Below are 13,058 nucleotides of genomic sequence, written 5' to 3' on the forward strand. Positions count from 1 at the left end.
ATGTAATATGTGTATATAAAAGTAAATTCTACCACACTCTTTTCTTTTTTTCTCCAATTAATGTTTCATAGGTGATGAAAACATCACGTTTGGTAACATGCTCCTAATGGCTCACAAATCAAACCAGTGGCTGGGCGCTTCAGTTCGAGCCTACAACAACTACATCTTGGTGAGTTACTGCATTTCACAAACAACCCTCACAAAAGTATAAGTTAATAGAATTTAACCATGTTGTTTCTTTAGCTAAAGCCATATATTCTTTTAAGTTTGACGTAATTTGTTATAATTGGTCATGGTATGCGAATTATTCAGGGACATTTGAAGGGATTTGTTTCGGGTTTGTCTTGGCCAACCGTAACTTAATTGTATTTTGCCCCCTCAAAGCTAACCGTCAGCTTTCGTAAAGATGTTGTAAACAAAACAGAGTAGCCTATGTTTTGTTGTCGGTAAATATCGGTAGGCTAAATGTACGATAAAGTGGGAAATAATTTCACTAGGCTTACTTACATTTTGGAGATGTATTGTCAAATAACAATCCTAATGGAAAGCGCTGTGAACGGTTGATATGGTTAATGTTGTTAGTGCGATTTGATTAACTTGTAATTTTGGAGATTAGCTATTGAAACGTTGTTTGAAAACACTATTGAAACATTATATATAGGGATATCTGTATTTATTTTGCTAATTTGTCCTGTTTATGTTCATTTAATGTTTCAAATTTCTTCTCCAGTTGCATACTGTATAGTGAAAGAACTAGCCTAGATAAACTAACTTTACGTTTTTCAACTTTGAATAAAATAATGGCTGTGGTTACTTTAAGGGTGTTTTTCATGTTTCATATGAGGTAGGCCTGTGCCCCTTTGTTCCACTGGAACGTGCTTTTGGAAAAAGAGGAGGCCATGAATACACCTGTTGGGAACTGCCAGCTTTTGAACATGCAAACTGGACAGTTGGCAAACTACGCCCCCTGCAGGGAAGAATATGTTGAGACGATTTACACCAGAGGCTGTAAGACACTGAATTTAATGCTATAGATTTACAGCTCTGTTTATAAATGTGAAATACCAATACATTGTGATTACTCTTTGATGCCTATTCCTTCAAGCACTTCAATAGCACTCTAATTGACCAATAATGATCAAATCCCTATGTGCAGATCCTGACAGGCGTTATTGTGAGGCTGGATTTACCACGGACATCACCGAGGTTTCTTGCTACTTTTATTCTGGCAGTGGAGTAATTTGCAAATTTGAATGTATTTGCATATGATTATATACAGTATATACCATATAAATAGGCTATTATCTATCTATTAAATAGTTTGACATCTCTTTTTTTCCACTGCATGTAAAAACTGCTTGCGTTGGTTGTGACAGAATGGCAGAGTGATACTTGGTGCACCAGGAGGCTATTATTTTCAAGGTAAAATATGTTAGAAATGCTATGTAGAAGAGGCAGTCTTCCAAAGAATGTCACCACTAGAACAAGGCTGTCATTCAAACGTTTGAAAAGAGGGTTTTTGTGTTAAATGTGCATTGACAGAGCACCTTCAGTGGGGTTTATATGTCTTTGTGAAGCGTGTCATGGAGCTTTTCTCTTTACTTCAGGTCAGATCATCACTGCATCTCTTGATAACATCATGAGAAGTGGCAGGACATTCTCTCCCAAGCACTCAGTGAGCGGTGAGACCAAAACACCACAAAGACGTGACTACTACGACCTGTATCTGGGTAAGATGTGACAGATGTCATTGGAAACAGAGACCAAAAAAGCTACACTCTTAGGAAAAAAGTATCATGGTCACAAACATATTATCAATTCAATACTGATGATAATAAGAAATGTTTCTTGAAGCACCTGGCAGAACCCTTTAAGGTCTAATATAGTACCTTTTCTTCTAAGACTGTAAATAATAGTAATAATAATGAAGTGATAATGATAAAATCTGAAACTTTTTTTTTTTTTTTTTGCATTATAGGATACTCTGTTGCTTCTGGGCAGTTTAATGAAGACCGCATCCCAGGTGATAAGCCTTCTTACTTTTTATGTTTTATGTTTTTAAATGCAACATGAGTTTGGTCTGCAGCTCTTATACGCAATATTGTTTTTTTTTTCTGACTTTTCTTTATTTGATAATGATTGCAGATTATGTCGTTGGGGTCCCAAACGATCTGCACACTGCAGGCTCTGTAAGTTTTCTTACACTGTTACGCGGATGATTATGCACTCCAATTATGCTCTTGCACAGTTATACAATTGATTATGGAATTAATCGGTGTAATCAGTCGTTGTACTGTTCTTTTTTTAGGTCAAAATAATAAACGCCGCAACAGTGCCTCTGCAAATCATGAAGGCGATAAGTGGCACCCAGGTTAAATTTGTACAATTGTGTACTATAAACCAGTACAATTGTGTTTAAATTGTTCTCAATAGTGTCTATTATTTGTAGGCTACACTAACGTTCAAATGTTTGGGGTCAATGATGTTTTTGTTTTTTTAAACGAATAGTTTTGTTCAGCAAGGATGTATTAAATCGATCAAATGTGACAGTAAAGAAAGACTTTTATAATGTATTAGATTTAACAAGACAGTACATGTAATTTGGCTGTACTTACTATACTGTAAAATTATATATTTTTACAGTAAAGAGTATAAATTACCTTATAATTTACAGTGGAAAATCATTATTATATTTAACAATACAAGACAATTGTCTTTTATGGTAAAATATTGTTAAAGGTGCCATCGAACGTTTTTTTTACAATATGTAATATAAGTCTAAGGTGTCCCCTGAATGTGTCTGTGAAGTTTCAGCTCAAAATACCCCATAGATTATTTTTTATTAATTTTGTAACTGCCTATTTTGGGGAATCATTAAATATGTGCCAATTCAGGCTACTTTCCCCTTTAAATCGTTGCGCTCCCCGCCCCCGAGCTCGCGACTCTAATACATTGCATAAACAAAGTTCACACAGCTAATATAACCCTCAAAATGGATCTTTACAAGATGTTCGTCATGCATGCTGCATGCATGGATCGGATCATGTGAGTAAAGTATTTATTTGGGTGTTTATATTTGATTCTGAATGAGTTTGATAGTGCTCCATGGCTAAAGCTAACATTACACACTGTTGGAGAGATTTATAAAGAATGAAGTTGTGTTTATGCATTATACAGACTGCAAGTGTTTAAAAATGAAAATAGCAACGTCTCTCTTGTCTCCGTGAATACAGTAAGAAACGATGGTAACTTTAACCACATTTAACAGTACATTAGCAACATGCTAACGAAACATTTAGAAAGACAATTTACAAATATCACAAAAAATATCATGATATCATGGATCATGTCAGTTATTATTGCTCAATCTGCCATTTTTCGCTATTGTCCTTGCTTGCTTACCTAGTCTGTTGATTCACCTGTGCACAGATCCAGACGTTACTGGCTGCCCTTGTGTAATGCCTTTCCTAATGTTGGGAACATGGGCTGGCATATGCAAATATTGGGGGCGTACATATTAATGATCCCGACTGTTACGTAACAGTTGGTGTTATGTTGAGATTCGCCTGTTCTTCGGAGGTCTTTTAAGCAAATGAGTTTTATATAAGAAGGAGGAAACAATGGAGTTTGAGACTCACTGTATGTCATTTCCATGTACTGAACTCTTGTTATTTAACTATGCCGAGGTAAATTAAATTTTTAATTCTAGGGCACCTTTAAAATGGTTTTATTATACACTATCATTCAAAGTTATAAGGTCAGTAAGATATACATATTAAAAAATTAAAATAAATTTAAAAAAATCAAATAAACGCTGTTCTTTTGAACTTTCTATTCATCAAAGAATTCTGAACAAAAAGTATCACGGTCACAAACATATTATCAGTTCTACATAATAAGAAATGTTTCTTGAACATCAAATCATCATATTAAAATGATTTCTGAAGGATCATGTGACACTGAAGGCTGGAGTAATGATGCTGAAAATTCAGCTTTACCATTACTGGAATATTAAAATAGAAAACAGCTATTTTAAATTGTAATAATATTTCAGAGTATTATTGTTTTTACTGTATTTTTAATCATATAAATGCAGAATGGGTGAGCTTAAGAGACTTTTTTTTTTTACATTATAAAATCATACCGACCCCAGACTCTTAAACGGCAGTGTAGCCTGTTGTCAAGATAAGGACACAAACTAAAGATTAAATGCAGTAATTTTACCTTTTGTCTTGTCTTCTGTAGATAGCATCTTATTTTGGGCATTCTGTGGCAGTAACAGATATTAACAGAGATGGGTAAATGATTCTTGTAGAGGCCAATTTCTTTTTCTGGTAGTTCATGAGAATTTCTAAAATGCTTTTTGAGATGAATTATATCCCCTCTGTGGTCATCAGGTGGGACGACATTCTGATTGGAGCGCCACTTTTTTTGGAGCAGCTGTCCACTCAGAAATTTCGAGAAGTGGGACAAGTATATGTTTACCTGCAGAGAAAGGGCTTCTCCTTTTCTTCCAAGCCCAACCAGATGCTGACAGGCACATATGCCTATGGGCGTTTTGGCAGCGCTATAGCCCCTTTGGGAGACATCGACCATGATGGGTTTAATGGTGAGGACTACTCTGACATTACAAAGTAGTATTTACTGTGAAAATAACATGCAGTGTAATGTTTTTATTGATAATTCTGAGCACAAATCATCTGAGTATAAGTGCAAAATGAACAGCCACATGGGTGTAATGAAGACATAGTACGAATCAGAAGGAAAATCTGGCAGTTGCCCCAGGCATTGATCTTCACAGATGGTAATGTGTTAAATTAGGCACTGTGGTTGCTGTTATACAATTCATCACCCTCAGAATCTTTTTTTTCCTAGTTACAATCAGCTGAATCTTGTCACTTAATAACAGCAGGAGCTCAAGCCATCTCATTTTTCTCAGTTATGAAAGCAGCATCTGAAAGTGATTTGACCTAAATGGGTCAGGTGTTCTTCAGCTGTGACAGTATAAATCAGATTCATGCTGAGTTACAGTGCTTATCTCTGCATCACCATGAGATTACACTGTAAAAAAAAATTCCTGTTATAATGGCAATGTTTCAGGTATCATGGGTAGGAGAATGAAGCATATGAATTTAGATAAAATATAATCAGAAGTGATGCATTACAGAGGGGCTTCTGATAACTTCCTTTTAAGTTTTATAATTTTTACTTGATCTATACCATTCAAACGTTTGGGGTTGGTTGGATTTTTTGAATGTTTTTCAAAAAGAAGTTTCTTATGCTCACCTTGGCTGCATTTATGTGACAGAAAAAAACTGCGATGTTATGAAATATTATTATTACAACAAAATAAGTGTTTTATATTTTAATATATTTTGAAATGTAATGTATTCCTATGATGGCAAAGCTGAATTTTTAGCGTCATTTCTCCAGTCTTCATTGTCACATGATCCTTCATTAATCTGATATTCTGATTTTCTGCTCAAGAAACAGTTCTTATTATAAATGACTGAGATGCTTAATATTTTTGTGGAAACCGTGATTGTCAGGTGTTGGTGGCTGTAAAGAGCACACAACGTAGGAGAATAAACAAAGTCTTTAGTTCACAATCTAATAATGAACATGCAGGAGAATCACGTAAAAAAACACAATGACACAGAACCCTAAACAAAGGAAACTGAGGATTTAAATACAAGGGAGAGCTAATGAACTGACAGAAACATGTGCTTAAAGAGGGAGAGAATCACACACAGTTTCTGCCAATCTCATGTTATTCTTGAGTACCTATAGAGTAGTATTGCATCCTTCATATCTCCAAAAAGTCTTTAGTTTTATCATATTTATAAAAGATGCATACGCTGTACCGAGTCTTTCTGAAAACAGCCGATCGCCTGGAGGCGTGCCGTGTGAGCGGAGCTAAAGAGTGACGAGCTGTCACGAGTATGTGCAGATTTTGTGTAGCGATCGCCTGCAAGCTATCAATGGTCAGCTAAACAAATATATTTAAACACACAATACACCATTGCATCATCCCTGGATAACTTTTGAATCACTATAATGAATTTAGCGTATAGTGAATGATGAATAATGAATTTACGAATTCACTACGTTCGTGTTGTTTACATTATATGCACTTAGGCGCCTATTGCCAACAAAACAGACATTTGAAGCAGTTTACTCACCACCTGAGGTTCCAACTCATGGCCAGGATCATTACTGCTGTGACCGCTCTGTCTTTCAGTTTCAAACAATCTGTAAATCCAGCGTAGAACTGGGCCTTGTTTATTAAACCATAAGCGCCGATCCTGAGGGCTCGAGCAGCCACGGAAAAACACAAGATATTCTCCATTCATTTTAACCAATAAAAAAGTGATTGCAACTATCAGGATATTTTAATAACAAATATCGAGAGTGCATCAATGTAATGCATGAGAGCACAAAACTCTCAGCTCCACTTAACGCTGGGTTCTTTGGGAAGCAAGGTTATCTTTCCCTCACAACCAAAAACACACTTCTTTGGTGACATTGTTGATTTCGTGAAGTCCTGTGACCTGTGCAGCGCTGCCGACGATTTCCGTAAAGCCGAACGTGCGTTGATGGGCGTGCTCTTGCTCTCTCGCTCTGGTCGACGTGTGCGCATGCACTCATCCGGGAGAAGTGCCCGTATGAGGAATTTCCGACCCCGTTGACGTCACACAGGCCCATACTCGGAAAAAAGACCGGCAAGTTTATGAGGATTTGGAAGAGTATTTTTGGCACAGAAATACTCCGTCATACGTCCAACTCATGTTTTGAAACTTTGGCCATGTTTAGCATGAGAATCCAACTCTTTAACAGTGTAAATAAGTCAGAATACATGAAATAGCATTATACCCAGCACAGGCAACACAGGCAAACTAGAACAGGGAAAACAGAACACAATGACTGTAAAACAGAACTGTAACAGTGATATATTTTTTCCAGGCTTCTTTGATGAATAAGGTCAAAGGAACAACAATAATAAATCTTTAAAGTCACTTTTAATGTGTCTTTGCTGAATAAAGTTTAAAATTTCTTTAAAAAAAAAATATTACTGACCCCAAATTAGTGTATAACACCATTTCAAAAAATACATAATTTTACAGTATAGTTGGTAAAATTGCAGTATAGTATAGTAACAGTTAAATCAGTTAACAAGTGGCATTTATATATATTTGTCTCCTTAATTTAATTTCTTCCATTTAGATGGTGGATGATTGTATAATTATTGATCCTTTAAATAAAAATAAACTGCAAACACGATTTAATATTCCTTTATTCTCAGATGTAGCTGTGGGGGCACCTGGCTCTGGTGAAGGGGGTCAAGTGTTTATTTACCTGGGTCAGAGTGATGGTTTGACGACCCAGTACGTTCAAGTCATTGAGAGCCCGTTTCACACCCTCAAAGATCCTCCAATGTTTGGCTTCAGCATGAGAGGAGGGACAGATATTGATGATAATGGCTATCCAGGTATGTGATACTTGAAGATATTTGAAAAGAATTCATGCGTTATTTCTTCTCTGGAACATAAAAAGAGGCACAATAAACAATACAATGAGATGTATAATGAAAGCCGTCATAAAAGCATGTAAACATTTTCATTGTATGGATCTCATTTTGTGTTCAGTAGAAAAATTGAGGTGGTACAGGTTTGGAACAACAAGAGGGTGACAGATTTCACTTCACTTAATTCAATACATTTACTTTTATTTTGTTACATTTTTAAAAAAATAATGCCTCCAACCATTGTGCTAGCTCAGAACCCTGAGATCACTGTGCAGCTCCCATTATCCTCCATTAAAATCTGACCAGCAAACCTCAGCTGGGTCACTGCATCAGAATACCATAACCTTCACAACAAGCCCTTATAGCCATCTACGAGTTATGCTTGAATGACAATAACCTCAAATAACCGGATGGTAGAGCCAACAAAACCTTGAGAGATTGTCCTCAAAGTTTGAATGTCTGTTGTGAACAGTCTCCACTAACAGCCCTTTCCCACAATCCCTTGGGAGGAGTAAAGAGCTGTCTGGAAGTCACCATGAGACAGGAATGCTTTAGTGAGTGCTGCAGCATTCTTAGTACAGATATAAATGGAAAAGGGCCCTGACACTGGGGTCCAGTGTGGACAAGGCAATGCTTTTTGACACACAGCACCTCAAGCTCTTAAGAGGGACTCTTGACACTCTTTTCCTGTGGTCTTAGGTCACTTATCACAGACAAAGTAGTCCCCACACTTCTTTTCCTCCAGTTTTTCCTTCTTTTCCTGTCTTGTACCTCAATCACTGTTGTTTACTCATTTTGTGGTGTTTGCTGATAGAGAGATTTCTAAATTTCAAGGCATATAATATGCTTTGTTTTTCCCCTTTAGATCTCATCATTGGTGCTTGGGGTGCGAGCAAAGTGGCAACCTACAGGTGCTTATTTAAAATCATCTGAATAACTGCAAACACCCCTACATTTTTCATTGTAAACAAATGGCCATATACGCTTCACCCTTTTCAGTATATTAGTCTAAACCAGAGGTTCTCAACTGGTTTTGCTTCAGGACTCGTAATTTACATTTGATTAAATGGTGAACCAACACAAAATTACTGTATCATTTAAATGTTGTTTTAAATACTTAAATACCATTTAAATACTGTATCATATTAAATGTTTTTTTTTGGGGGGGGGGGGGGGAATTTGGCCATTTCCAATTACTCGGGGGTACATTTCTAATGTCTGCTGGTCGTGACCCACCAGTTGAGAACCACTGATCTGAACTATGATTCTGTGTGTTGGATCAATAATGTGTTTGACTTTATCAGAGCACAAGCTGTAGTGAGGACACAGGCTCGACTCTCATTCTTCCCTGAACTTTTGAACCCAGAAGACAAATTCTGCCAACTCCACCAGAGCAGCACCTTCATTACTTGGTAATGCTTCTGAACTTAGTACAAGAGACAGCTTTACTGTATCATCATGATTCAAGAGGCTGGCATTCAAAATGCTTGATTAGTCAGCTATAAAAAGCTTCTCAAGGATTAGAGGAGTTTGTATCAGGAATTGTACAGTGAGCTATTGAAACACCCACATCTTTTTTAAGAGTTATGCATGGTCACAATGCATCAAGGACTTAACATTGATCAGCAATGTAATCCATATTTTCTGCATGCTTTGAATACTAACACACATGGTTATGGTACTTCTATAGAATATTTATCATCTTTTTCCACAGCTTTGTAATAATGGCATGCATCAGTGTATCTGGACACAGAATTCCTGAGGAGATTGGTATGTAATCCATATGAAATAATTTAGTTAGAAATAGACTGTGGTAATAAACATCCCTTGTTCATCAAGCTTTCCATTAAGGATGCAACTGCACAACTTATTTTTAAGATCCAAGGAGCAGAATGCAAGTGTTCCGAAGCAATTAGAACTGCTTTTAACTTAAAAGCGCAGCACTAATATTGGGGGGCTATCATGTTGTAATGGTCAAAGATGTCTAGCTAGCACTTGTTTAAATAAACCTAAAATTAAAAATGCAGTGGGATGCAAGAATGTGTCCTGCATCAGTAGCCCAGTTTACTTAAGGCTTGTTCACACCAACAACGATAACTACAACGATAACTATAACACTGGTTGTATTAGCATTCACACCAACTAACAATTTTGTTATGTATTACAACCATGCACTGCAGTTCTGTTGTCTGCTGCTTTAAATGCTAAAGCTCTTTAAAGCCAGATGGATTTTGATTGGCTGTCAATGTCTTGCCATTCATCAGCAGGAAGAAAAAAAATTGTGTTGAAAGTGATTCCAATGATATCGTTTCTCAGTGCCATTATATAGTTGTGGTTTGAACTGTGCTATTCATTTACATTTAAAACTATTTTTAAAAACATATCTTTACGGTTATAGTTATCATATATGGAAGCTTGTTTCTGCCAGAATTGCATGATATAAAGTCAGAATTGTGAGTTATAAAGTCTGAATTGTGAGTTATAAAGTCTGAATTGTGGGATATAAAGTGAGAATTGTGAGTTATAAAATCAGAATTGTGAAATAAAGTCAAAATTGAGTTATAAAGTCAGAATTGCACGATATAAAGTCAGAATTGTGAGTTATAAAGTCTGAATTGTGAGTTCCCATTCAGTCGGTCACTTCGACGTACGTCGGATGACCGACGAATAGGAATCTCGCTAGAGAGGCCAATCTACTTCGAGTGTAACTAAACGAGCCAATGCACATTGGCATGCAATCATATGCATCAGCTGCTCGCCTCGCAGCGCGGGTATATAATGAGCAGCAGGTGCGTTGCATCTTCAGCTTTTCGCTTCGGAGCCGAACTACACATGGTAGTATCTACGAGCGAGTGTGAAAGGAACGAGCCAGCTCTCTCTACTGCTCTCTCGTCTGGTGCAGGTGGAACAGCACAGCAGCGGGGCCGATTCTCTCCTTTTGTTTATTTTCTTTTTTTGCCCACTGAGCAAAGAAAGCTGTGTGTCAGCTGTGAAAGCCGTTCTTACGGCTGGTACGGTGCGCTTTAAAGAGCGCTGAAAAGCTGTTTTCACGGCTGGTAAGAGCGGCATCTCCAAAGAGAGTGCACACGACAGGCTGCACATTTCCCTGTCTGTGCTGCAGCGGCTTTCCCCTGCGTGCTTCGGCACTTGAAAGAGCAGTTCCTGAAAGAGCTTACACGAGTAGTTCGCGTCTTTTTAAAGATGTCGTTCTACTTGTGTGTTTCTGGATGCGGTCGTTACCTGGCGCCTCGGGATGGTCACCAGCGCTGTATCACGTGCTTGGGCTTAAGGCACGCTGAGGCGGCGTTTGTGGACGAGTCATGCACCCATTGTGGGATGATGACCGTCGCGGAGTTGCGGTCGAGACTCCACTTCCTGCAAAGGGGTGGAGTCCCGGTCCCGGCGCCTCGTTCCAATCCTCCTCAGAGGGTTGCTTCGGGCGCTGGGACTGGTGACTTGAGGATCATGGTGAGCGCGCTTCCTTCGGGGAACCAACCCCCTAGGAACCCTCATCCCTCGTGCACTCCGCAGCCAGTAGAGCTGCCGGGGGAACGCGGTGGACCACCCCAGAGGTGTGTACCATCCGTATCCTTCGGAGCTCCCCATGACGACCAGATGTCGATCGCTGCATCGGAGGGTGAGCCTGATACTTTCGGGGATGACGATTCGGCGCAGCTGCCTCCTTCGGGAGTGACATCTGTGCCCGATTCAGACCCGGAAATGATGGCTATGCTTTCCCGGGCCGCCAACAGGGTCGGGCTCGTGTGGAATCCTCCACCGTGTCCCGAGCCCTCGCGGTTGGACGATTGGTTTCTCGGGGTGGCAAGGGCTGGTTCTCAGTCCCCCACCCCAGTGCCTTTCTTCCCGGAGGTGCATGAAGAACTCACTGGCACATGGACGGCACCTTTTACTGCCCGAAACCGTGTCGGTGGGTCCTCCTCCCTCACCACCCTTGATGGCGGAGCGGCGAAGGGTTATGCGCGCATACCCCCTGTGGAACGGGCCGTTGCTATGCAACTGTGCCCTAACTCCACCTGGCGGGGGGAGCCGTCTCTCCCTTCCCGGGCCTGTAAGCACTCGTCGGATCTTACCGGCAAGGCTTATCAGGCCTGTGGGGAAGCCGCTTCTGCCTTACACGCTATGGCGTTGTTGCAGGTCCATCAGGCCAAGGCACTGAAGGACCTACACGAGGGTGGTCATGATCCGCAAGTTCTACAAGAACTTCGTACCGCGACGGACCTCGCGCTTCGTGCGACGAAGGTTACGGCGCGGTCAGTGGGTCGTGCGATGTCCACCATGGTGGTCCAGGAACGCCATCTCTGGCTGTGTCTCGCGGACATGAGGGATACCGACAAGGTCAGGTTTCTTAATTCCCCCGTGTCCCAGACCGGCCTCTTCGGCGACGCGGTCGAGAACTTTGCCCAACAGTTCTCGGCTGTACAAAAGCAGTCTGAGGCCATTAGTCACATCCTGCCGAGGCGGTCAGCTGCTGCACCCCCACCGCCGGCGGCACCTCAGTCTGCCCGTCGCCGAGGGCGCCCCCCTGCGGCCGCCCCCGCTCCCACGCCGCAGCAGCAGCCTCCATCCAAGCGGCGTCGTGGAGCCGGTCGCGGGCGGGGTGCCCAGCCCGTCCCGCCACCCCCTAAAAAGAAGGGTGGCAAGGCCAAGTCCAAGCGGCCCTAGGACGGGCGACCCGGAGATGGATGGGACTGCTCTTCAGGAGGTGGTGACCGCACCGCTCCTTCCCCGGAGGAGGGCCGGGTGGAGAATCTTTTGTTTCCCCTTTTTGTTCCGCCGCTGGCCCAACGACCAGCGGTACCCAAATTTTCAATAAAAGAGCAGTTTCCTCTATCTCCGGGTCCGAAGAGGGCTCGGAGGGCAGTGGGAGGGCAAGAACCTCACCACTCTCATCCACCTCTTCTGTCGCCAGCGGACAGCAGCGAGCAGCAGGCAGACAAAACCTCGACTGCTCCCTCTGTCCACCTGTGGAAGCAGGTAAGTGTTGCACAGCACACTGTGACCCCGCTTCGGGCCGCCTCATACAGAGAGCCCCCCGGGCCGCGTCCCTGCGTTCCACCTCGCTGCCCCGCGGCGGGTACGCCGGTGGTCCCCTTGGTGCCGCTTGCTCGGTCTCTGGGAGCCTGGCTAGCGCTCCCCAGTCCGTCTCGCTGGCTCCTTCGGACCATCAGGCTCGGCTATGCGATTCAGTTCGCCCGGCGCCCCCCAAGTTCAGGGGCATCCTCTTCACTACAGTGAAAGCTGCCGATGCCCCTGTCCTGCGTGCGGAGATCGCAGTCCTACTGGCGAAGGACGCGATCGAGCCGGTCCCTCCAGCCGATATGAGGTCAGGGTTCTACAGTCCCTACTTCATTGTACCCAAGAAAAGCGGCGGGTTACGACCGATCTTGGACCTGCGTCTTTTGAATCGGAGCCTCCACAAGCTACCGTTCAAAATGCTCACGCAGAAACGCATTTTCGAATGCATCCGTCCCCGAGATTGGTTTGCAGCGATCGACCTGAAGGACGCGTACTT

The 13,058-nt window shown here is 41.6% G+C and overlaps 1 protein-coding gene across 1 annotated transcript in view; it reads left to right on the forward strand.

Annotated features, from left to right (window-relative positions):
- itga2b (integrin, alpha 2b) overlaps positions 1–13,058 on the forward strand; it is a 29,154-nt gene that overhangs the window by 1,539 nt on the left and 14,557 nt on the right. Inside the window, exons 3-16 of the mRNA XM_048210500.1 lie at positions 72–169; positions 849–1,008; positions 1,157–1,206; positions 1,377–1,422; positions 1,608–1,730; positions 1,979–2,023; positions 2,146–2,189; positions 2,309–2,371; positions 4,246–4,298; positions 4,398–4,609; positions 7,304–7,489; positions 8,391–8,436; positions 8,830–8,937; positions 9,240–9,295. Of these exons, the coding sequence (XP_048066457.1) occupies positions 72–169; positions 849–1,008; positions 1,157–1,206; positions 1,377–1,422; positions 1,608–1,730; positions 1,979–2,023; positions 2,146–2,189; positions 2,309–2,371; positions 4,246–4,298; positions 4,398–4,609; positions 7,304–7,489; positions 8,391–8,436; positions 8,830–8,937; positions 9,240–9,295 (1,290 nt within the window). The remainder of the gene's footprint in view (positions 1–71; positions 170–848; positions 1,009–1,156; positions 1,207–1,376; positions 1,423–1,607; positions 1,731–1,978; positions 2,024–2,145; positions 2,190–2,308; positions 2,372–4,245; positions 4,299–4,397; positions 4,610–7,303; positions 7,490–8,390; positions 8,437–8,829; positions 8,938–9,239; positions 9,296–13,058) is intronic.

This window comes from Megalobrama amblycephala, linkage group LG1 (genome assembly GCF_018812025.1).
Source record: "Megalobrama amblycephala isolate DHTTF-2021 linkage group LG1, ASM1881202v1, whole genome shotgun sequence".
In the NCBI taxonomy this organism is placed as follows: Eukaryota; Metazoa; Chordata; class Actinopteri; order Cypriniformes; family Xenocyprididae; genus Megalobrama; species Megalobrama amblycephala.